General features: G+C 32.2%; 1 protein-coding gene across 1 annotated transcript in view; it reads right to left on the bottom strand.

The window, feature by feature from the left end:
* The window catches only part of LOC129220447 (uncharacterized), a 134,406-nt gene that overhangs the window by 56,590 nt on the left and 50,535 nt on the right, over positions 1–27,281 (bottom strand). The window contains exon 2 of the mRNA XM_054854867.1: positions 9,326–9,666. Coding sequence (XP_054710842.1) covers positions 9,326–9,666 — 341 coding nt within the window. The remainder of the gene's footprint in view (positions 1–9,325; positions 9,667–27,281) is intronic.

The following is a 27,281-nucleotide window of genomic DNA, read 5'->3' as shown; positions in this document are numbered from 1 at the left end:
ATTCATAGAGGAAAAAAAAGTGTAACGATTGTTACCAATAGTATACAGGTCGTGACTTTTTGTGATGCAATCTTATTTTTCTTTCAGTTAAAACCAGTAAATGCTCAGGAAATCTGATAAATTTTCTCAGCGTTATTTATCTCCTAACGCAAATTAACGTCAAATTTAAAAGGCTACATGTTTAATGATCTTTGCACAGCTCCTGAACGCCATTGAAGTTGCATTAGTTTTTATACTTATAAAAAAAAATCAGATCTCAAATCACCATTAATTTCACGCAAAGCATTAAGCATAATTTGTTTTCACAGTCATTTATATACCCGTACGGAAATGTTTCAAGTCTTCATTTATAATGGATTTCACACGCATTTTTAAATTACGATAGTTTTCGCTTAAACATCAATAAGTAGCTTATTTTATTTGTTTAACATCTTTTTTTTTCTTCGGACATTGCATTGTATTTTTTAAATGAAAATCCGTTTTTACTTCCTTTTACAAAAAAGGAAGTACTGTATTCGCGAAAAAATTTTCACTCCAAATTCTTAATTTCTATTTTGCTCACCCCCGAATTAGGTGTTAAGTTTTTCTTTTTTTTTTTCAACCCGACCACAGGCGGATAAGTGCCTAAGCACGTACAAAAACCCGAAGTATCCATTTTGACATTCCCCGAGTTAATTACAATGACTTTTCTCGTGACGTCCGTATGTACGTATGTATGTATGTGCGTATGTGTGTATGTGCGTATGTGTGTATGTGCGTATGTGAGTATGTGTGGATACGCGTATGTGCGGATGTATGTCGCATAACTCAAGAACGGTATGTCCTAGAAGTTTGAAACTTGGTACGTAGACTACTAGTGGGGTGTAGTTGTGCACCTCTCATTTTGGTTGAATTCCGGTGTTTCTAAAGGGGTTTTTGGGGGGAAATCATTGCTGATTTCGATGTATGCTCAAGTGGTGTCATAATTTGGCGGACACTTGGCGATATATCGTCCATCTTTTGGTCACCAAGTTGGCGTCAAATTTGGCGATTTTTTAAAAATTTGATTTTAATTTGGCCACTGGTGGTGATATGTAGAGAGTAAACTATTGAATCACATTAAAATTTCCAATAATGGGAAAATGACATTGAAATTGGAGTAAAAGGAAGTCATGTGATGTCATCAGCTCCTTTCGTTTTATTCAACCTGAAAAATGTGGGTGATGTATGATTTCTTTTTTTTTTTAAGTGTAGTTTTTTTATAATGACTTTCTTGTTAAAAATTTTTAAATACCCGTCCATATTTCCCCTAGTTACGTGCCTGGTACATAATTCCTTAAGTTACGTATAATTTAATAAATCTTGTTTTATATTCATTTTTTGATTAATGCATTTGCATTCTTGCATCTAAAAATTCTCCTTTTCTCCATTCATTCACCTATTTTCTTATTCATTCACTATTTTATTTGCTAACTTATTAATTCTCATACATTAATGAATTAATTTATTTTATTCCTTCTAATGTTTAAAAAACTTTCAATTTTAATCTAACCTCACTATTTTAACCTTCGATAAAAATATAGCATTCTTACTGTACATTGATTATTCGAAACAAAATATCAACAAGTTAACTTGTTTCGAAACGCTCGTTGCTTTGTTTTTTAGAGGATGCAGAATGACTTTTAAAAAACAAACAAACGCTACTTCAAAGCAAAGCAATATCGAAAATTACTCAGCATTTAATAAATGTTGCCTTTTATTCTCCATTGATGGTGTTTTCGATAAAACGCACATTATTTTGAGGACTAATACTTCTTGGATACTAATGGGGAATTTTCTCCTTCATTAAAAAAAAAATCTTTCATTATAAAACATAACAGACAATTTTGCGAGAAGCAGCACTTTTATCAAATGCTATAAACAATGCTTTTGATGATAAAGAATGCGGGAGAAAGTCCTATACCAAAATATTTGCTTATGATACAATGTAAATTGACTTCAAACCACCTTTAAAAAATGTCTGCTTTTTGAACTAAAGACTGCTTAAGTAATATAAACTAAGGTTTTCTGATTGAATCAAAATTCGTCAGCCATGACAAACTTTAAAAACCTATTAAACCCCATAAGAGAACCCATAAAAAAGTACGTACCACCAAATTATTTCTTTTCCAACTAAGTATAAAAATTAGATTATAGTGCTAGTTTGTAACTTTATCTTTACATACTCTTTGTTTACCATTCCTTACATAGATAGATAAATTCTGAAACGTAATTTTATAAAATCTAAAAAATAATTTTAATTTTTGGGCAAAGTAAATTAGTTAGGCTAACTTAGGTTTTTTAAAAATTACCAAATTAAAAAATTGTTTTGATTATTACAGCACATAAATAAATATGTATTTTATAATAAAACTTGCATTAAAACGCATTTTTCTATTTTTTACTGCAAATTCGCTCTTTCAAAAAAAGACGGAAAGTTTTTTAATTATTTTGTCATTTTTTTTATAAAATATTTTTCTAGTGACATATTTTTTATCAAATGGATGAGTAAGGAAAATAATGGATGAATAAATAAATAGATAGTGAAAAAATTAACGAATAAATAAGTAACGTAATTGATTAATGTTAGATAATCAATAAATGAGCAAATAGAATAGCGAATGAATAAGAAAATAGGTGAATGATTGAAAAAAAAAGAGTATTTTTCAATGAAACAATGCAAACGAATTAATCAGAAAATGAATACATAAGTGGCTTAATAAATTATTGAATAAACAAACGAAATGAACTATTTCACATTGCTCTGCATGCTCTTGACAAATTGGACTAAACCTATAAAATAAAAATATGCTTACTATTAATTTTTAAAATATTGCACTGCATATTAGTAGGTTTCAATTAAAATTAAAAATGTTAGGTAATGATAAAAACATTTTGATTCTAAAATACAAACGAGCTGATGTGTGCCTCACAAGACTTCCTTTTACTCCAATTTAATGTCATTTTCCCATTATTGGTAATTTTAATGTCATTCAATAGTTTACTCTCTAAATATCACCAACAATGGCCAAATTAAAACCAGATTTTTTAAAAAAATGCCAAATTTATCGCCAAGTTGGCGACAAAACTTACCGACCAAAAGACTGGCGATATATCGCCAAGTGTCCGCCAAATTGTAACACCACTTGAGTTTACATCGAAATTAACAATGATTTCCTCCCAAAAAGGGGCAAAAGACCCCTTTAGAAACACCCGAATGCAACCAAAAGGGGAGGTGCTCTACTAGATCCCACTAGGAGTCTACATACCCAATTTCAACTTTCTAGGACATACCGTTCTTGAGTTATGCGACATACGCACATCCGCACATACATACATACATACGTTACAGATGTCACGAGAAAATTCTTTGTAATTAACTCGGGAATCATCATTATGTATATCTCGCGTGTCTATATGTTTTTAGGCATTTGTCCATGTACGGTCGAGTCGAAAACAAAACTCAATATTCATTTGGGGGTGATCAAAATGGTAATTAAGGTCGATTTTTTTGTGCGTATGTCGGCACATACGCACATACATACATACGTACATACAGACGTCACGAGAAATTGCGTTGTAATTAACTCGAGAATCGTCATGATGGATATTTCACGTGTTTATACGTTCTTAGGCACCTATCCACGTGTGATCGAGTGGAAAAAAAAACTCAATATTCTTTCGGGGGTGAATAAAATGGAAATTAATGTCAATTTTTGAGTGAAATTTTTTTCGCGAATACAATACTTCCTTTTTCGTAAAAGGAAGTAAAACAATTATTGATTTAAAACAAAGTATTAATTAATGAAATAAGCATCAATTTATGAAAATTGTTTGCATTATCATATGCTTTGATTTTTAGACATAACCTTTTCTTTACTGTTGCCTACTACATAATTAAAATATTACCTGATAAGAGATGCTAAAATCAGAGTAAATATTTCGCTACTTAATTTTGTCCCACTATTTCACTTTTTCCCACATTCCCCTACTATTGTAAAGAAAAATTATTTTTTATTTCCTCTTTAGATTATTAAAATAATAGCAAAAATAAATAAATAAATAATAATAAAAGAATAATGTATCACCACTGTGAACTTCGAAACATTTCTTTTTTTTGTTGGTTAAATAAATTAAATAAAGAATTAATTAAGCTCTTAATTATTAAGTAACACATTTCAGTGTAATGTAGCATTTTATTAAGTGAATATCGTATGAAAAAGAACTTCCTTTTCGAAGGAATAGGAATTAAAAATGTATGTACCTGTAAATTATTAAAAAAGTAACATCTTAGAGAGAAAAATAAGATTTGCAATCAAGCGATTGATAATATCACGAAAGTAGCCTAATCCAATGTGGTCATCAACGGAAAGCCACGACCGCGGAGGAGGAAAAAAAAACTAAAAATTAGCCAATTGCTCCTTTACTTTGACTTCCGCTTCAACAATTCCAACTTGTTCCACTCGAACATTTTTGCTTTGTGGATTTCGTCGTTTCTTTTTTACTGGGATGTTCCTTTCAATTCAGTTCCTTTTTTACTACTTTTCTCTTAGCTTCTTTGTAACAAGGTTTGACCTTGTTAGAAAAGAGAAAATTTCGAAGACAGCGAAAGAATGACAAAGTGAAAAAGTCACATAGCAACTGCAAGTTTTGTGGAAAAATTAATGATTTTAAAAGAAAAAGCTTGTTTAATATGCGTAGAGGCATTAATTTTAAATCAAACTCACTGGACTAGGAGGCTTCACCTGAAGCATATAAAACTTTCTGTTGCGTTCAAAAATGAGCACGCACATTTTTTTTTTTTTTTAAACCAAAACTCATGAATGTTTTTTTCTCGGTTTCGCAAGTCATCTTTTTCCTGAGAAAGACAAAAGGGTTCGTCGGTTGGCACATTTCTTTATCTAATAATTCTAGAGTTACGTGGGAAAAATTACATTTTAAAAGGAATGGGCTTGCTGTAAATGTATAACAGGCTTAACTTTAGAACAATTTCACTAATTGGTACGTTTCTTTAAAATGTATTTTGTCCGTTCAAATCAATTGATTAGTAAATTGTATCACTAAATAATTTTACCTACTATTATATTCATCAATTAATCTTGACAGTAACAAGTAACTTTAACCATATCTTTACTTTTTTTTTCCGGTTTTCAAAATGTTCGGTGAAATAACTTTTCAGACATTTCCATGTGACGGTCTCCTTCACATATTTTTTTATTTAAAAAATTTTCCACCTTAAATTGTTTGTTTTTAATAGTGAAACGAGGTAATTATAATCCGTGCGCTATAAACCAGTCACACCAACCCAGATAACGTCTGACCACGAAAAGTTGAGCCTTTGCTCGGCCTCGTTTCAGAATGGTCCATTTTCTTGAAGGGATGATATGAAGAGTAAAGTTGGAACAGAATTGCAAGTGCGTCATCGGTTCTAGAGATGGAATACGTCACTTTGGAATTTCAGAAAATGGCCAAAGTGGTAAAACATTTCAGTTTTGTGCGGTCAAGGCAGTTGTCTCATTGAGCAGGTCACATCCTACGTAAGTGGGTGGGTCCTGGTTTTACTTCTTTCGGCAGATTGAATTGGTCATTCATTGGTCAGAGATAACAACACCCCCAAAAATTAATTTCAATTGAAAATTAGCGCGAGTAGTGTTGCAATAAAGAATGCAAGGCTTGTCATTTTTACTTTTTTGTCAACTCAACGCAGTTATTGCCGCAACTTAAATCTTTCACGTCTATATAACCACATAAGGAAAATGTACGAGGAGTATTTTTTTTTTTTAATATTTCCAAAATGCTGCTAAACTTCAAAATATGGTACGCGTCCTTTCTTCCTTCTCTACCTATTTTAAGGAATGGACCCATTTTCTCAAATGATTGGCAAGGGTCATTTGTTCGCTGTTGGGCTATATCATAATTCGTTTCATTTGCCATCTTTTTGACAACAATTTTAAAACGCTTATAGAGATATCGTATATATACGTGCGCTACCGAGGAAAATGACGCCAAAGAAATCACCAAATCAATGAATGACACCGAATAGTAGTCTCAAAATCAAGAAATGCAGGAAGTTTATGAGTGAAATTTATGTTTAAACCCTTTTTTGTGACTCGATCGACATAAAAACGCAATAGAAGTAAAGGTCAAGTTAATGCAGTATCTCTGCTATGATTTTTTTTTTAAGTTTTTTTTCTGTTTATGTTTTGTGTACTAATTTAATTGTTCTAATTATGGTGGAAATCCCGATTTTTACTCTCTTTAATGAATGCTTATTGTGACTGTGGACACTGTGATGCCACTTCTTTTGATAAGTTTTCTTAAGAATTTTTACTGAAATTTCTATAAGTCCAGTGTTACAAAAAAGTCAATGTAAAGCCACGGCAAATGTTTTATAGCACCTCATAAGATTGGATACTACATAGGTTAAATTTAATTGAAACAGCTTGGGGTTTATATTTATTTCAAATCTATTTTTTATGGATTACAAACGCTATTTAAGTTAATATTCGGTGTTTCTATCTTTTTTTCTTAGCGTTGTTTTTCCAGCATAACTTGGAAAATAAATTTGGTAGTACGATGCACAAAAAAGAAAAAATACAATTTCACTAATTATAAAGTATGGTGATCGATTTTGATACATTTTGGTGCAACACAAGTCAGCAATAAGCTATAGTAAAACTATGTAACACTCTTTGCAGATAGCAAGTTGTATAAACCCGATTACACCACTATTACGGGAGCAAAGAGGTATCGGAAAATAAAAATCGGTTAATAAAGTGTCGGGTAAACGAAGGGTCACTTTAATTTGTATATCATTTTTGCGTAAGGGTGTTTCTGATACCTAAAGTGATGGATAATCGAGAGTCGAATTAATTTGGCTCTAACTCTAGAGCCAACTTTTTATTGTGCGTAGAAAACTAATATTTTAAGTTCTTGTAGATACATTTTTCTAAACAATAATTAACTGACAAAGGACATGTTGGGGTATAAATCCTTTGTCGAAGTTCCACTGATCGTTTGACACGTTAATAAAATTCAGTCCAATTTCCTCTCCTTCAAAATTTCAGAACCATTCCTTAACCACGAGACTCCGCTTTTCCATTGGGTGAAAAGGATTAATTAATTCCAGTAACTACTTAAAAGTAAGCACGGCAGAAGACACTGAGTTGCAAATTCCGCAAGAAACAAGATAATTTGTCCCCGGAAACAAAGTTAGCGAACTACACTAGCAGCGGACAAATCGCATAATCTCTTACATTTGGACGAATTAAGGATGATCCCTGTCTTCGTCTCCAGGTGGTAAGGCTTACGAGACATTTCGATGGCGTATAATTCCTTTTCATTCAACCGAAATATAATTTGGGGGATTATTTTGCGCACAATTCCGATGCACGATGCGCAACGAGGTGAAGATGTCTTCTTCGTAACGTAATAGATTTAGTGCCCTCTGGAGAGAGTGAAGTAGAGAGAGAGTTTCAATGTCTTAGTGGAGTGGTAATTCTCTGGAAGGTAATTTTTGTCCGGTCGTGAGTTAAGTTTAATTAGGGTGCAATTTCTTAAGTGTGAACTACTTTTCGGGTGTTAATGATCTTAAGTTTTTGTTTTATAGTCACATTACTAAGAAACATTGTAGGTTCATATGTTGATGATAAACAGGAGTACTTGTGGTGTTTTAATTTCGTGTCTTCAACGGAGGCAGTAAGAAGCAGGGGGAAAGAAGTGTCAAAATTAAAAATTTGAAAATAACGAGTACAAATGGTAGTTGAACCTCTCCTCTGTCTTGGTTCAAGAGATAGTACTAGAAGCCGTGGCAGATGTTGCTGTACAGCATGATTTAGTAAAACTTTTCAGTGATAGCCTACCTAAGAGCCACTTTAAACGGGTTACCTCAAAACTTGGAAATGTCCACCTACGTACTTTTGTTTCTCATTGCTTCAGTTCAGTTTCTGGTTCAACTCTCTTATCCGTTTCATACTTTTTAAAGACATTTTCTATTTATTACTTGTTTTGAGATCAATAAGTATAATTAAAAAAAAGAGGGAACTATATGACGAGAGTCACTAATAGCACATTGACTAAAACGCTACATGTATGGGAAAGTTGCATGTGAGTCACAAAAAGCACGACGGTCACAAATCGCCGCAGTAAAGCCATCAACATGTTGCAAAAAAAATATGAACTTCAGTTCAAAGTGGTTATCACAAATTACATTGCAGTGATTTTTTCAAAATGTTACAAGGAGACTGGTCACAAATGAGTCGTTGGAGCGCCAATACGCCTAACAGAGTCAGTCCTGTGTGACGTAGTTATTTCACGTCATACTTGACGTTTGCTCAATAACGTCATACAATGGTTGTTATTTAATCACTATGACTCGCAATGGCGATTGGCAAATCTTACTTCGCTGTGACAGCGATATGTTGTTGTGAGTATCAGAGACGCTTTGACTTACAAAATGTCTCGGGCTTACAAGAAGCAAATTTTTTAAAAGAAACGAAAATCCGCCCTGCCGACTCAAGAGGTAACTGTGACTGAACTCCTTTGTGACGAGTGGATTGCCTGGATTTTTTAAAATGATTTGCAGGTCTTAAATCTTTTCAACCACTGGTTAAGTAGAAATACGAGAAGTTCATTTCTTTTGAATTAGTTATACCCTTGGAAACTTTTTCTAGAGTAATATTGAAAACAATTCATACAAGCAGCAGTCGAAACAGTAAAATGGAATATGATTGATTATTAAAGCAAAAGATCACGTTAGGTGCTTTGAAAGTAAGTGATTCGCGTTGATTAAGTTATTGAAAAATGTCAACAGCTCACGAGTCTATACCGCCGTGGGCAGGTAAGCGGCAGTATCTGCAGAAATGAGTTTTCGAGTTTTTGCATTTTGGATTCAATACTAACAATTGTGAAATGTTGAAACAAGACGCTATTTCTTCAGTAGAAATCAAATAAGCAAGCTTGTACTATAAAGCTAACGTACATTACATGACAAATATGCAAAAAATTGAAAAATGATTTGCAGTTACTGCTTTTTACCTGCCCGCTGTAGTATATTGTAGACCATCATGGATGCTTGACTATCTCGTCATTTGCCCTGCTCTTTCCAAACGCTCTATTGCGGACCGATGCTGGGATGTCAGGGGCTTTTTGGATTCATAGACTTTTGCTACAGCTGCTTTTTTATTATTTTTATTTTTTGTATCTTTGTCTACTTGTTTATATCCTTAATATAGTTGTTCTTTTGTATCTGTAGTTGTCTTAAAATCTTGCCATCAGAAAAAAAATATATTGTAGACAATTTACTAACCTGGCAAAAAAGGAAGCGGCAGCGGACGGCTGTGTGATTCCAAAAGGGGAATTCCCACAGGGCGTACTATACGAGGTACCCTGGAGCAGAGAATGCTGCGAACATCCTCCAAAGGACAGAGAATGCGGGAATTGCTTCCAGGCGTCATCCCTCCACCCCCTTGGGTCGAACAGTCCGTCACTGTGCTCACTGTAACCACTGGATGGAGAGGTCACAGGTAGGGCACCTCGGGCAGGTGGTCGTGGAGCTGGTGGGGCCATCCTCGGAGAAGCATGGGGATGAGCAGCGACATGGTGGGATTCGGCTTGAGCAACAGGATGTTCCAGATGTAGAGGTGTAATCTGAAAGAACATATACTATTATTACAATATTAATGAGCTGATGTGTGCTCATCATGACTTCCTTTTACTCCTAGTTTACTCTTTAAATATCACCAACAGTGGCCAAATGAAACAAATAAAAAAAAAGAAATAAAACGCCAAAAACTGTCACCAAGTTGGCGACGAAACTTGGCGACCAAAATACTGGCGATATATCGCCAAGTGTTCGCCAAATTATAACACCACTTGAGTTTACATCGAAATTAACAATGATTTCCCCCCAAAAAGGAGCAAAAGACCCCTTTAGAAAATCCGAATGCAACCAAAAGGGGAGGTGCACAACTAGATCCCACTAAGAGTCTACGTGCCAAATTTCTTTTTCTAGGACTTACCGTTCTTGAGTTATGCGACATCCGCACATCCGCACATACATACATACATACGTTACAGATGTCACGAGAAAATTCTTTGTAATTAACTCGGAAATCATCATTATGTATATTTCGCGTGTCTATACGTTTTTAGGCATTTATCCATGTACGGTCGAGTCGAAAACAAAACTCAATATTCATTTGGGGGTGATCGAAATGGTAATTAAGGTCGATTTTTGAGTGAAAATTTTTTCGCGAATATAATACTTCCTTTTTTGTAAAAGGACAAAAAATCAGAATTTATTCTTTATGAATTTTGATATTAGTAGAGAACGAAAGAAAGCAATACACATAACGGAAGTGACTAGGATATACCAACCAGTGAATGAATCCCGCCCCTCTCCCGGGATGAGCAACTCGTATTTAAAATAAACGATTTAAAAAGATTCTTCTTACGAATAAGTAAATTGACAGTGTAAATATATTGTTACACTGTCATATTTACACTGTCCCTTCCACTATTCACTGGATGTATCCTTCCTTACGTTTCCTAAAATACAATGATTAGAAAATGCACTTTTTTTTTCATTTCAACCCTTTAAAAAAACTGACGCAGAACCGGAAAAGTTCTCTCAGTTTTTTTTTTTTTTTTTTTTAACTACAAATGTAAATTAAAATGATGTCTTCACTATCCTATGATAAATTCTACTGTTTTTAATGATATTATATATTTCTGATTCACAGGTTGTGTACAGAATAGTCTATCCTACTCTATACACGTATAGATTACTGGGACTCATATTTTTTAACGCACAATTAAAATATATAGAGTAAAAAGTAAATCCATTACTACTCGAAAAGGGGATACTAAAGGTTAAAGATAGGGTTTTTAAAAAATGAACAAGTTGTCGGAGTTGAAACGTTGCATATGCAAGCCCATAACGAGAGTGAAAGTATTTGTTACTCTTGATGTATTGTTTGCAAAATATGTACCTTCTCTTGTAATTTTCAACTACGTTTTACAGTCGGACGATATAAATAGCTAAAAATAGACGCTTCTAACAAAAAAAAAATCATTCAAAGATGTTTTTATTTATTTCGCCTGCGTTCAGGCCAAAGTCACTCAGTCCCAAACTCCAGTTTTGATATATTTATTGATTGAAACTTTCAAACCGTTAAAAATATCGCAAAAAATATTTTGAAAAAAAAAAAAACTCTTTCAGCAAGTTTATTCATGCAAACTTTAAATTGCTTAAATGATTTACATCACAACATAACTAACTATAAAGTAGAACATTGTTATGAATCATCTTTTTCTTTTCTTTAAAGATTTAAGAGCCATAGTCTGTAAGGATCAGGCAGGTTGTGATTGTTGACATTTTTAATTTTCTTTATTTTTGCAAATGTTGTTCCTTATCATGAATGTAATGTTTGTGCAAAATATGAGCTTTGTCTGCCTAACCGTTTTTGGGAAATTAAATTTTTTAATTTAGGGGGCGTGGCACATTTTTGCGTGTTTTTCAAATTTGCAGATTTTAAAGTTCTTGTTGCTTTAAGCGCTCCTATAATGACATGGATTTTTAAATTCTATACTATTATATGGTCTTCTTAGATACTATTACAGCTGTCAAATCGGTGTCACTACGAGGGCGACGGCCACGAACTCCGTTTAAAAATGACCGAAAATGAATTTTTTTCTATATTCAAGGCCAATTTTCTCAAAGCACCTTCATGATGACACCAACATTTTTAGATCATTTTCTAGCCACACTTACATACATCAAAAATATGTATCAAAATCGGTGTCACTATAAGGGCGCCAGAAGATATTGGAACTTTTATTCGATAAATTTCACAAAAACACAAATATTTAAAATCTAACTACAGCTGTCGCCCTCATAGCAGAGATCTGATACTAAATTAGGTTGATAACCAACATGTTTGTCTAACATTTGCACAAAAAAAAATCGGTGTCACTCCTATTATTTTTGGAAATATAATCATTCGAAGTTAGTACGTTATGGCGTTTTTTTATATTTATTTATTTAATCTTTTCATCCCCAGATAGTTTTTTTGAACATATTTATTTTTAATTTAATACAAAAATGTGTATCTTTTAACCTAAACAGCTTTGGGCAGTAAGAGTGTCTTTTTCTTGAATAGAAAATGCCCGTTTTGATATAAGTACAGGCAGATGTATTGTGCATAATATGTCTAGATTATCATACCAATACTCATCCTGTTTTTTCGGCCAAACAAATCTATTTATTCCAATTGTTCTTGACATACATTTGACCTCAACTTGCAAATGGATTTTATACGAAAGATGTATAGAGAGAAGCTCTTACAAACATCTTATATAAATGCTTCAAATTTTCAACTAATAAATACTCCTGCATTGCCAAAAGTTCCATTTAATGAAATTGGATGGTCCCTATCTTTACGAGCTCAGTTCAAGTTCACTTCAAAGCAGAAGGAGTATTTATAAGAACAATTTACGATTGGTGAAAATACTGGGAAAAAACAACATCCCTGTCAAGTTGCACACTAGATGAGAAATGCAGTTCGTAACGGGGAAAAAACTGTTCGTTGCTTCAGAGTATTGTACTATGAAACAAATCCTATCCTTTTTTTTCGATGGAAGAAACAAAAAAACGAATGCATTCTCAATACATCAAATGAGAATATTGAAGAAAGCGAACATTCAGAATCTGAAACTGAATTTGAGGATAACGTAGACCAAAACGAAGAAAACATTAAGAATCAAGTCAAACCATTTTCAGAAAGACGGTCATCTCTTATTGAAAACTGCTAATTTTGTAGTCCTAAAGCATGGGAAAACATGGTATCCCAGAAAAAGAGTAGAAGTTGACCATTTGCAAGTTTATGTCAAATGCATGTCAAGAACAATTGGAATAAATAAATTTGTTTGGCCGGAAAAAACAAGACGAGTATTGGTATAATAGTCTAGACATGTTATGCACAATAAATCCACCTGGTACCTATATCAAAACGGTCATTTTCTATTTAAAAAAAAAGACTCTCTTGCTGCCCAAAGCTGTTTATGTTATAAGGTACACTTCTTTGTATTAAATTTAAAAAAAATATGTACAAAAAAAAAAATCTGGGTGTGAAAATATTAAATAAATAAATATAAAAAAACGCCATAACGTACTAACTTGGAACGATTATATTTCCAAAAATAATAGGAGTGACACCGATTTTTTTTGTGCAAATGTTAGACAAACATGTTAGTTATCAACCTAATGTAGTATCAGATATCTGCTATGAGGGCGACAGTTGTAATTAGATTCTAAATATTTGTGTTTTTGTGAAATTTATTGAATAAAAGTTCCAATATCTGCTGGCGCCCTTATAGTGACGCCGATTTTGATACATATTTTTGATGTATGTAAGTGTGGCTAGAAAATGATCTAAAAATGTTGGTGTCATCATGAAGGCGCTTTGAGAAAATTGGCCTTGAATATAGAAAAAAATTCATTTTCGGTCATTTTTAAACGGAGTTTGTGGGCGTCGCCCTCGTAGTGTCACCGATTTGACAGCTGTAACAGTATCTGACAAGACCATATAGTAATATGGAATTAAAAAATCCATGTCATTATAAGGGCGCTTCAAGCAACAAGCACATTAAAATCTGCAAATTTGAAAAACCGGCAAAAATGTGCCACTCCCCCTAAACAAAAAAAAATTGTTTTCTCAAAAATGGTGAGTCAGACAAAGCTCAAATTTCGGATTTACATTACATTTATGATAAGGAACAACATATGTGAAAATAAAAAAAATTAAAAATGTCAACAATCACAAATGCTTTAAACTGCCTGATTCTTACAGACAATGGCTCTTAATGAGTTATGCAAAGAATGTCGAAGATGGATTTCATTACATTATTACGTTATACTATATGCACTTGATGAGAAAAATGCCGAAGAAATTCAGAGAACATTTAACCAAATTGTTCTTTAGCGCTTATCTTAAATGTCTACTTCGCTTGTAGATGCAATGAATTGCAAGCGAATAGTCAAGGTAAACTCGATCCAGCTTTCCTTATTCTATGCTCATTCATTACGCGTGATGCTCTTTCTCAGTAATTCTTCTCGGAAATTCTTATTCAGCTACTTGGAAATGAATACAAGGCTAGAAATGGATAAACTAAGTCATTAGCACTTAGATGAAAGGCGCAATATTTCTAGAATACCACCTATATTGCAGAAATACTTCCTTACTGTCAATAAATTGCGATGAATTCCTCTTACAATGAGTTTGATCAAATGCGATATTTCTTTTGCAAATAAGATACACAAGATTACAGCGACAATCAAATTAAGAAATCATATTTTTTTAATTAGAAAACTAACTTATCGTCTTTTTTAATGAAACATTCAGCTACCATTTTTTAGAAATGTTGCCGTTAGTGTTGTTGTCCAGATCATGAATAGTAATAACCTATCAGTTTTATTAAAGCGAGAGCTCTGAAATTCTGATCCGCAACTTTTTTGTGCGACGGAAGTGACGTAGTTGTTTTTTAGTTGCAGCCAAAAACAATAAAAATGATAATAATTACAAAGTTGCAATGCTTCCGCTTTTTAATTGTTGCCAACAACAACTAAAAATAATAGTAATTTAAAAAAAAGTGTTTTTAATAAATTGAACAAGTTACTATCAAGGTTGTAACAGATATACATTTGTGGCTTTTGGGCATTTCAAACTTTTCGAATGATGTAAGTTTTCAAATCTTCTTTTAAATTCAAGGTAAGTCATTAGTTCAAAGTGTAATCCACTTAATTTAAGTTTAGTCTTGAAAATAGTTTGTAAACATTTATTAGCAACATTAATTTTATAACTACTATTAATTTTGGTAACAAATAAAAATCTGATTTTTTGTACTGTTTTGTTTTCTCGTTGTTTAATCCATTTTCTTCATGAATATATACAATTTTTGGGGTAATATGCTTAAGTCAGGTGCAGAAAGAAGATAAGTGTGACTTGAGATAAAACGTGCAGATGTAAATTCAGAATGTAAAAAAAAAGAAAAGTATTGTTATACTTCTATCGTATATCTTTACGAAACACAACATTTATTTTCAATATCATAACTTGTTTTTTAAGCAAAAATAGAGCTATTCAATTAAGTAAATTCATTTATGCTGAAAAGTTAAGTAAGAAGTAACAACGTCAAAAGCACAAATTGCAGAAACAAAGCTAACAAATAAATGTTAAAAGGTTTTCAACCTTCTGCACACTGGAAGAAGAACGACAGATCGTGGTTTTGAGTGTAGAGAAAAAGGTCCCATATTTGACTGCGCCCCAGTTTTTATGATATGCATGCCGACATTGAAAGTCAAAAATTAGAGAGACTTTTGCTTAAAATGAGGGATACTTTTAATAAATATATTTAGCCGCAAAATTTTCGAGTGAAAAGGATACTTTTAAAGTACAGTTGAACTTGGTTAATACAAAATGAAAAAAAAATCTACGAATTTGGTCGTATTAGCCGTTATTTGTAACAACAATCGTGAATAACTGATCCTGTGAAAAAAGCAATGAAATGCTAATCTATATATATTCTTTTAAATATCACTACTATTACACACCTAGTAATCTTTCAGAACAAACAGAAAAATTTCATTTATTTTTTATAAGTGGAAATTATGTAAAATTTTGAAAAAGGAAGTTTTGAAAAATATTGAAAAAGGGAGATGATAATCGTCAATCGCGGAATAGGTTGTCGAAAGCTTGTAGTCCACAATGGAAGATGAAACATTTTATCTCCGAATAAATTGAAATGTTCACAAGTAAACAAATATACGAGCTTTGTTTTCCATGCAAAATATTTAGTATTTTCTTCTCGATAAACAATGGAAGTTCTACTACCTTACAAAATGATGTATAATTTAAAAAATATATACGGTATTCAACAACGAACATTTTAAGCAAGGATATCAGAGATTTTTGTTTGTCTTAGCCGAGAATTCCAATTTAATGTACGTATTGTACGCGAAATTTTTAATGTATTAGATAACAAACCACACTTTTAACGAACAAAATGTTCGTTTTAGCCGTGATTTCGAATTACAAGTGATCGTATTAAGAGAGTTCAAATGTATTAGTAGACATTTCTTAAAAGTAGCCTATATAGGACCCGAAGGATACTGGAAATCTGACGAGAGCATAACTTAGTGATTGAGATTGTACCTTAGAAACTAAACTTCTTTAAGGTAATGTTTTGAAATAAACATAAAGTTTGTTAACTAGAATGAGTTATGACTGATAAATATGCCTTGCTACGGGAGAAAATTCAGAGAATAATCAGGATTATTTTTCCGCATTTTGAAGAAAATAAAAATGTTTAAAAGAAGGAAAATGAAATAAATATGTTTCAGAAACGATCGGGAAAATACAATTTTCATATTTGTTTGTGGAATGTTTCGTTTTTGAGATAGCGATCTTGTACTGAAGAATTTCTTTTCTAAGTGAAAGTGGACTTGGTATTCTTTTAAAATACACTATATCCATTAATTAATAACTGGTTTTGGGCATAGTGCTCTATGCCTCTAGGAAATATGAGAAAAGCTTATTTTAATGTCATTTTGAAAAAAAAAATGGACATAGTATTGTATCCCTTCGAATTACAGATATATGTACGTAGAGAGAGATAGATAGATAGATGTTGATATGTGAGTGAGTGAGTTTTCATTATTACTTAAAAGATATTATTCCAACAATTTACATCTCGTGTTGCGTATGCTTTGAAATAATTTTCTTAAGCTCAAGCTGAGAAGAGTCAAGGGCATCCAAAGCGTGCGATTTGCTCAACTCCAACAATCCTCGGAGCGCTGGAAAAGGCAGATGGGAGGGATTAAATGAAACAGAGGTAAATGTTGACACAGAAAGTAATGAAATTTCAAGAGTCTGAGACTTCAATATCCAGGGCCTCCCTAAGGACATATGTAAGGACGAAAAGGAATTGCGGAACTGCATTGTTCTCTTTCTCTGCCTACGAGCAGAAGTGACTCGGGAAAACTTTCTACGAGCTGGCTAAAAACGGTTCTAAGAAATCGTAGAGTTTTATTGCTTTTTTCGGTGGAAACTTGTTTCATAGATGGACTTACTTACGAGAATGCTTAGTGGCATTTTCAGGGTACTTTTCTCGGTGTGTAAAACATGTCTCCTGTAGCATTTCTTTCCTCTTATATTATAAAGAAATGTTTTTTGCTCACGAACAGATATTTACAAGATTTTGTTTCCTTAGCGTAGAGAGGGTTTAAACTTTTTTTAAAGCATACAACGCAAATGCAACTTTTGTTTTCTTTAAATTTCTTTAATATTAAAGACAAATCAGCAGTAATAATATACAAAGTTCGTCAGAAAAATGTACACGCACTTCAATTAGCAAAAAATATTACTTATGTATTTATTTTACATTTAAGTACTGATCACACTCAGTTGAGGATACAAAGGGGGGTCATGACCTCCCCCCCCCACTCTCAAGAATATTATTCGTCCAGATTGTGTTGAAAAATTTTATGATTTAAATGTAAGCGGTTTCAGTAGTCTTTTCAATTCAAGAATTATTTTTGAAGATATTTCAAATACTGCTTCTTTTCATTGGTTATGATATTAAACGTTCATTCCCTTATTCGAGCCTTATTCATGAGCGATTTGGTACTTTTTATTGACACCCAAGCAGTTTCAAGAATATTTTGCTTATAAAACCGTAGGTTCTTCATGGAGAAGCGGGGGAATCCTTCAACATGACCCCCCTAAAATGGTATTCTGTATCCACCCCCCTTCCCACATGCTACACAACACTTTCAGCTTAGCACATGGTTTCTTTCATCCTTCAAAATGTTCACCGTTGGCGGTTAGACCAATGTAGTTCGCTAGGGGATTAGAGCAGTATGCGATCACAAATCAATGGTTGATGGACATAGTTAAAAAAATAGCTCGTCATTTCGCTTTGTGTCTAACCACCAACGTTGAACATTTTGAGCATTTAAAGTAACCATGTGCTAAGCTTAGGGTTGTACAGTGCGTGAGCAGTATTAAATGTAAAATAAACACGTAAGTTATAATTTTTGGTTCTTAAAATGTGTATACATTTCTTCTGACGGACTCTGTACAATAAGATCAACGTTATGATTCAAAAAAAAAAAAAAAAAAAAAATCTATCGATGTCACGTGTTTCAAAGTTGTAGAGAATTGGTTTTCGTTGCAGAAACGTGAGCTTTTAAATATCAGAATTTCCTAATCATTGTAAAGAGCCCTCTCAGTTCAGGGCACCTTATTTGCTTGTGTAATAGATGTTTGTGCGAGTGAAATACAGTCGAATACGTTCCAAATGGATAGTACAGAGTAGAAGAGAGGGAAAACTTAATACGAAATAGAGTTAAAAGAGACATATTTTCCCCCTAAAACTATAGGACGTTTATTCCTCTCTTCCCTTTACCGTGCAGCACAAACGCAAGGTTTATTACAGACAAAAATTAAAGTTTAATGTTAAAAACGTTCTCAACATTGAGCTGGTTAAAATACAGTCGGGCCCGCATAATGGAATAGCCAATTTTCCCCCAAAAATTATTCTAATAGGCGAGATATTCTATTATCCGGGACCAAAATGACTAATTACGTTGGTTTGATACACTGAAAATTTATTACATTAAGCGTGATATTCCTTTAACCGATATTCCAATAAGCGGGCTCGACCGTATCAAACAACTATTTGTTTTCATGCTCTGAATCACTTTTACAACTTTTTCTTGATGTGTGTGTGTTCAGACTTTTAAAAATATTTATATTTCTCAATGTAAACTAACTTTTTAAATGTGTCACATTTAATCAACAATTTATTCAAAAATCAATTGTTGAAATAAAACGTACTGGTACTAATAATTTTCAAAAAAAAAAAAAAAAAATAAATAAATAAATAAATAAATAAATAAATAAAAAACCGAAAAGAAATAATATAGCTCCTGGATCTGATAAATTGATTATCTTTCTTAAAAGTCTATTTCTTAAAATATGAGCAATAAAATTGATTTGTGGTGCGACAACGGTCATTGACATTGTACCAAACTAAATCGTTTTCGTTTTTATGGTAAAGCATCAAGTTACTCTACTATCTCTTTGAAGTGTTTAAGAAGGCTACGAAATTTTAATCCAAACCTGTTTTATTTACGCCAAATAAGAACCATAAGAAAAACCCTTTTTTTTTCTTCTCTCGTTTGACATTTTGTAGATCGTGCGGATCAAAAAAGCATTTTTGCAACTTAAAAAAAAAGCATTTTTTTAAAGCAAAGATAAATCACCAGAATATCTTTACACCCAAATTTAAAGTAAGGCTGAGAATTTACTGGAAAAAAAAGCCAAATCTTTTTATCAAATACTCACTCTGGCGATAAGAAGCTGAAAATCGAAAACGGTCAAGATTTTAGATTTTATAAACTCGCCACCACAACAATCTCCGGAATTTTCAAAAAACCAAAACGCAACGAGATTAAACGGTACACTTCAGTAAATGTTAATACAAGCAGTAATGAAATTTCAAGAGTAGCGGACTTTCAATATCCGGTTCTCCCTGGAGACATATGTAAGGGCGGAAAGAAACGGCCGGATTATTTTGGACGGACAACTTGTAGTAGCAATTTTTGTTTTGGAATTCTGTAAGTTATTTCTTCTATTTCAAAATACATTTAGCGGGAAAGATGTTTTTATATTAAAATAATTTCGAACTGTTTTTAGCCTTAAGCGAAGAGCAGGGGCGGCAAATAGGGGGTGCGAGAGGGGGCGGTTGCACCCCCAAATTTTTCACTAAGAATAATATAAAATGGTAAAATTCAATTTAGATAACTTAGAAAATCATTTACCTGAATTTTCAGAACAGAAAAAACTGATGGAGGATAAGTGTTTGCCTTAACTAAAGAAGTAATCTCTTCATATGGGTTAAATATTTCAAAATTGAGTAATCTATGTTATGACGGTGCGTCTTGTATGAGATACCCGTACAGTGCTGTGCAATTTTTACGCGTAAATTCCATGTCATTTTACATAAATTTTTATGCTCATAATATAACTTAATGTTCATCTAGTAAGTGTTCATTGATGCCATGTACTAGAAACACATTTTAGCAACTCGGTGTATCATATGCTTTCATGGAAACTTTTTGTAAAGATATGCTATTTTTGAAAAACATCTCACATCAAAAAATACTTTCACATCAACAAATGTATCTTGAGGCTCTTTACTTGACAATCTCTGAGTGAAACAAGATGGTCTTCAAGAGTTATAAAAGCCCCTTGGAAGAATTACTGGAAAGCGACCTTTTCATTGATAAAAAATTTGATGTCATTTTAATATGTATGCCTTTGTCTGAATTTTTCGTTTACTTTATTTATACTGCGGAGCGTTTTTTTTGATAAATGCTACACTCTATCATAAAAATTTTAATTCGCTAATCTTAATTCTTGGATTGACAATTGAAACTCTTAGTAATTTTCGCATTAATGCATACTTGAACCAGGTGTGGAACTTTGTGACAGAACTTTTCGTAACAGTTTTTAATGTATGCCAATGTGGAAGAGGTGACAAAACCCAGATGAAGTTTTAGTCAAAATATTAAATCAATATTTTGAATAAACTGATCAATTCAGTTTCTCAAGAAATTGAGACAGGATTTAATGAGATATATTTATTATTGGTCTTAACTTCAATATTATGTAGGTCGGTTATAGAAAGCGAAAAAGAAAATATTACACTTATAAGTAATAGCATGAGGGAAGAGGATTTGTTTTGTGAATTGTGACTATACTTTTTAATGACACAAAATAAATACTAGCCTATTTAAAACGTTTCTTGGTTATTTTAAAGAGAGGAATCTAAAGGAAATGTGCTTTTTTTGACATAACTTTCTTGCTTCCATTGTTTTCTGACTGTTTCAATCAGGTCTGTCATTTGAAAGATGACTTTCGTGATTAAATTGAAAAACCGACGTAAATAAAGCACAAATTTACACGAAAATACAGCATATAGCTATTTCAAGGCTACTATAATGGAGCCTCTTCATTGGTGTAAAAAACTACGCACACAACCAGAAAGTTGTAGGAGAACTGAACGTCAACCAATTTTGACTTTCGTGTCTCAGGAGGTTAGAGAATTGCCTTCGAAGCGCAATGAGGCAAAGCAAGAACTTCCTCTTTAGCTATACTGGCAATAAATTAAGTTATTGGATATTGATTAACTATAGTTACAAAATTTTCTGTTCTTCCTGACTCCAAAAATAGCAGATTAAAACTTACTAAAAAATAAAAACTAATACCGAGATATTTTGTGAGATAACTTATAATAGAATAAATTTAAAGCTACGGTCGAAAAAATTTTAATTGTTCTTTACAAACCTAATTATTCTTAACATTAAAATCATTTAATTATCAGTTCTTGTTAACCAATATGTATTTTATACCGTTCTGAGGAAATTCATGTTCAAGAAACTCGACCCCTCAAACGAAATGCTGAAATGCCGCCCCTGGCGAAGAGTAACAATATAAAACTTTAGGAACAAAATAGAACAATATCAATAAGCTTCAGACTTCTGATAAATATTTTTTCCATTGGCACTTCTTTAGAAGTAACATTGTACTATTTGACAGATTAAAAAAATGCTCATTTAATTTATCTTTATCATCATAATTATATCCAAACTTTTTGATTGAGAATTTTTCTCATCTAACATTAAAATAAACATAATATAGTTTTAAAAAATCTTAAACTAGTAATTAATCTGTGAAGGTTTTTAAATTCAAAATATAGCTGAAAATCTCTTAAGGTTGGTTAAAAAAAAATTCAAAGATCGTTTATTGAGAAAAAAAAAGGAATATTCCTCTTAACATTCTTGCATTGTAATGTGCGCAGTAGTTCCAAAATCGAAACTATGATTTTTCAAAATCAAGTGATTTATTCGTGTTCACCACGTAGAATATTTTTTTTACTACTATCAATACTATTACGCTTGAAACATTCTGTCAAATTTGGGGCTAAAATCGCGTATCTTGTCGTTGGCAATAAAAATTTCAACGACGCAGTATTGTGGGGAAAAAATGGAATATTTCTCTTAACATTCTTGCATTGTAATGTGCGCAGTAGTTTCAAAATCGAAACTATAATTTTTCAAAATCAGATCAATTATTTTTGTTCACCATATAAAATATTTAACACTATTACGTTTGAAACATTCTGCCAAATTTGGGGCTAAAATAGCGCCTCTTATCGTTGTAATAAAAATTTCAAAGATGCTATATTGTGGGAGAAGAAATGGATAGTTTATCTTAACATTCTTGAATCTTGTATTGTAATGTGCGCAGTAGCTTTGAAATCGAAACTATGATTTTTGAAAATTGGGTCAACGATTTGTGCTCCCCAAGTAGAATGAATATTTACCAATATATCTGCACCTCAGAGACAGAAGTAAAATTCACATTATGATAATTTTACAGGAGGGAGGAAAAACTTTTTTTTTTTTTTGGCGCATGCAAAGGATGGGACACGAGCCCTTTTTACCCTGGTAAAGTATTGAAATGGACTTTTATTTTTAAAGAATTGCTTTCACATGGCTCGATTCGAATAGACTTTTCTACATATAATGCACTAATAAATGGAAACTCGAAATTTTTGAACTTACGTCAGTCTGGCTCTGAGGTGTGCAGATATTACGCTTGAAACATTCTGTCTAGTATGGGGTCTAACAATCAATTTCACAAAATCAAAGTAACAAAGTTCAAGGCTCAATATATAAGAAATACAGAGCAATATACCCAAATCTCCAAGCTTAAGTTATTCAAAAAGATTCAAAAACCACAGATTTCGAAACATAACCAATGTATATACATTGCACTAAACTAAAGTTACTCATTCGAATAAAATGCAGAATTTGTGCCTGTAACCGTAGCATATTTTCCAGAGTAAGTGAGCAGCACCGTGATTAAAGTAATCACGTATTCTTCAGATGTTGGAAACTTCAAAGGAATTTAATTATTGATGCATAATGCCAATCCATAATTACATAGTCGAATTCCTGGATGTATGTAAATTAAGTTACGAGGCACAGATGAGAATCTCGCTGTAGGAAAAAAAATACGACTTCATCATTTCTTTAAGAAAATCTTTTTAAAGTAAGCGGGTGGATCGCTGCAAAGGAATTCCGACTTAAAATTCTGGTAATAAAGGGGAAACGGAAAAGTTATTATGAGAGCTAGTATAATTATAGATAATTCTAATAATCACGTTTGGATATTTCTTCGGCAATGATGATTGTTTAGAAGAAAAATGGTGCAGACATAAAAATCTCGAGTTCGATACATTCGATACTTTAACATTCTATTCGAATCGTCTTACGGTTTAAATTTATTCTTTAAAAAAAAATTCCCAAGGTACACTTGTAACGTTGTGCGGATCAAAAGTTTGGAAAAGTTTTAAAGCACGAACACTATTGCTTGTTATTTAAAGCATATGATGAATAATGAAGTTGAAATGCAAGTGTAAACCTCAGTAAAACTCGACTTTTAGATTCTTTCACCTCTGTAACACTGAATTTTGACAGCTTTAGTAAAATTACAGTTTTACAGTTTCTGTGAAACTAGACTCTGATGGTTTTGGAAAACAAGACTTTGAGTTTACGTAAAATTATTGCAAGTATACCACATTTAGCAAAACAATAAAACTGAGGGGAGATGGAGACAAAAATACAGAACGAGTTAATAGTTTTTTTTTTTAATTATTACTATTTAAGTAAAATGTTTTTTTTAACCCTTTTTTTCTTTGATATTACGCAGCAAATTTGTAATATATTCAGTCAAAAACGTTTAAAGCCGAAGGTTTGAAAAAGTAAATGAAATAAATAGACATTTTTAAATATGCAGTGATATTCGAAAATAACAGTTATATCTCCTGTATAAGTCCTTATATATCGTAGTATGAGTTAAAAAACGAAAGTGTTATTGTAGCAATGGTTTAAGTCATTTTTAAGAAATACAATCGTAACTTTCAACCTTTGTGGCTGTGTACAGTAAACTGATCTTTATTTTAATTTTGAAAACATCATAACAAAGGTGTCCGCGTGACAAACACAATATTCTTAGGCCAAATTTGCTGGAAGTTAGATAACTACAGCTCTCAGATATTCAAATATGGTAAAAGGAAAAAATGAAATACATTTCAAATGCATCAGTAGTGAATTTATAATTATTATAAAATTTGTTAATTTTTTGAATAAATAATGATACACTAGTATTTCCTTCATTAGCTTCTGAAAATTATTATATTGTTCCTCAAAGAATAAAATAACTTCGTCTTAAAAGTTAAAATTTCTTGCGTCGTATTGAGAATAAGAATTTTTCTCAAATCAAGTCAAGAAAACAATTAATCTATAGAGTGTATATCTTTCGCACAAAAATATACATCTTTTATAATATATTTTAGACAATCATATCAATTAAGCTAGGCAAAGGGCTATTTTAAAAAAGACAATAATAGGTCTGCACTGCAGGCTTTAAAATAGAATCATTTGATTTGTGCAAATCATAGAATAATGAAAATAAACGTGCAACGGTTCATACTTTTATGTATTTTTTGCTTGTTTTCAAACAATAACTAATTGGTTCAAAATGTCTCATTCAAACTGCTGATAGCTAGGTCCGGATCTGTTAAAGTGCGGGGGGGGGGGCATTTCTTTAAGTGGCTCAAGAAATTGAAGAAAAAATTGAAAAAATACTAGCACTTAAGTCCTAGTGCTAGTATTTTTCAATTTTTTCTAAGACATATTAACGTTACAAGTATACACTGTTGGTCTCTGGAGAGGGGCCCTAAAAATTTTGTTGCATGGGGTTCCCAAACTCCCTGGGCTGCGTCTGTTGATTATTCCCATCTAAGCCAGAGGTAACTCAGCTGAGATTAAGTAAGATTGGCGCTCATTGTGTTAACTTATGTTAACTTTGAACTTATATTGTATATGAGATTATCGCTTCTAAATACAAGTATATAGTGTGCGGTTCTTGTTTTTCTTTTTCAACAAATACAATTTAATTTTGCAAAATTTTCCTGAATGACGTATTATTTAATTGTCTTTGGCGCTTTTATTGCCTCTTGAATTTTTTGTTGGCAACAGGTTGAGTTGGTAGATGTGTTTATTTCGATGGGCGACGCCGAAATCGAACGCGTACTGTCCGTGTATTGGATTTTTGTAGTGTGTAACTGTGGACTTTTTAAAATTTTTTCGAAATTGAATGAAACGTGATTGTATTGTTCAAGCTGCAGAATTTACTTTTCACAATCTTACAGAAAAGTATTTCAATGTTGAATGTCGTGTAGTGATTGCCTGATATCTACACTTCAGGAATTTGGACCTTGACAGAAAGGGGTAAGTAACTATTCCCTTTTTTCGTTATTATTATTTGATATTATTTGTCGCATTTAAATATAGAATTAAAAACAATGAAAAAAAAAAGAGGATACTGTGTCGAACGCTACTTGCACGTAGCTGTAACAAAATACCATGAAATTTGTCTTTATAAAAGCTTCCTTATCGAATCATTTGGGGATTTAAATATATGTATCACTGAACGTAAAAACTACTTTTAAACGATTTATCTGAAACATTTTTGCTTTCAATAAAAGAAGGCGACCCAAAAAGTTAAATTTTAGGATTTTCAGACTATGATGATGGAATGTTTTTTTTTTTTTTTTTCAAATTAAGATTTATAGGGAAATGGATGAAATTAATATAAATATGTATTTAGTAACTAAAATGTTTCAAGTTTGAAGTGTGTGAATGTAATAATAGGCATTGGCGAGAATTTCATGTAGACAATTATTACGGTGAAAGAAACACATAGTCGTATTTCTGATCCCGGTTTGCAAATTCAGGGCTGAAACATCCTCCGTTAAAAGATCTTTATCAAATTCTGGATTAAAAATCTCTTTTATGGTGCTTCTGCAACAAGTGGAGTGAGTAAATTGTCTTCGGATGTAGAAAAGTTTGCTATTCGAAAAGAAATTTTTCATTTTTAATTTGGAAAATATTCTAATTTTGTACTTATGCACTTAACAGCATTGAACAGTATTGACTTACATTCTTTTAACAAAAATATATGTTAAACTTTTCAATGTGCTAAAAGTTCTAGGGATGTTTTACCTTCCCTGATCTTTTTGGCAAATATAGCTAAAAGCCTCAAACACTTAATTGTGCTTCTGACATGTAGACATACGTAACTTTACTTCTCTGTCTGATCTTTAAGGTCTTCCTACTGAAATAACCCGTTGATTTACGCGAAAACAATCTCAAAGTGAACTGGAGTCTCAAAGTTTACTGGAATTTATTAGACTTGTTACAGTAATTACAGAAAGACATATATATTGTTCAGAAACGCATTTTCCTCAGCTCAAAATATACCAACAAAATACATATGCTATATACTTATGAAACAAAGAGGTGGCTCATTCTGCAGAAAACGTAAATTTTGAACGCAAATATTTTTCAATTTCGAAACCGTTTGCTTTCTTTTTTTATTCTTTCTGAAAGTGTTACCTACTAGAAGTAACCATAAGCAATGGCCCAGCTAAGTTTCAACTATTTTACTCATACATTTAAAAAAAAATAAATAAAAAACCTTATTCACGGAAATAGAAGAAAAAAGAAAGAAAAATTTCATATTTAAAAATCAAGGCAAATTGAATATCAAAGTAGTAATTTTGTTCATTGGTGCAAACAATCAGTTTTCTCAATGATTAATGGGAACATAATATTAAGCTCTCTTAATTAAAGTACGTCTTAATTAGTATCAAATGTATGTTATAAAATAGTATTTAGTAGATTTGAGGATATACTGGCAGTTTATAATTTCGGTAGATTGCCTATAATTGATTTATTTCCTCTCCATCATTTATTTTCACCTCAGAAATAATGACATTGATAAAGTCACGGAGGTGAGGAATTTTCCATTAATAGATTCATTTTTTAGGGAAATTTATTTTTCTTCGTTGCTACAATCTGCACATGTTAAGCACATGAAAACATGTTTACTTCTTTTTTTATATTATTTTACATCCCTGAAATTCAAGTTCACGGAGGTGAGCAATCAGAATAACCACACTAAGTTTTTAAAGCAAAATCTATCGTCTCGTTTTTCGGAAAAAAAATCTCAGAACTGCAACTATGCTTGAAAATAAACAAGGAGGCTCCCTTAAAATTTGATGTCATT

The sequence above is a fragment of the Uloborus diversus genome, chromosome 4 (genome assembly GCF_026930045.1).
Source record: "Uloborus diversus isolate 005 chromosome 4, Udiv.v.3.1, whole genome shotgun sequence".
Taxonomy (NCBI): domain Eukaryota; kingdom Metazoa; phylum Arthropoda; class Arachnida; order Araneae; family Uloboridae; genus Uloborus; species Uloborus diversus.
The sequence above is the reverse complement of the archived record's forward strand: the minus strand, read 5'-3'. Positions and strand labels throughout refer to the sequence as shown.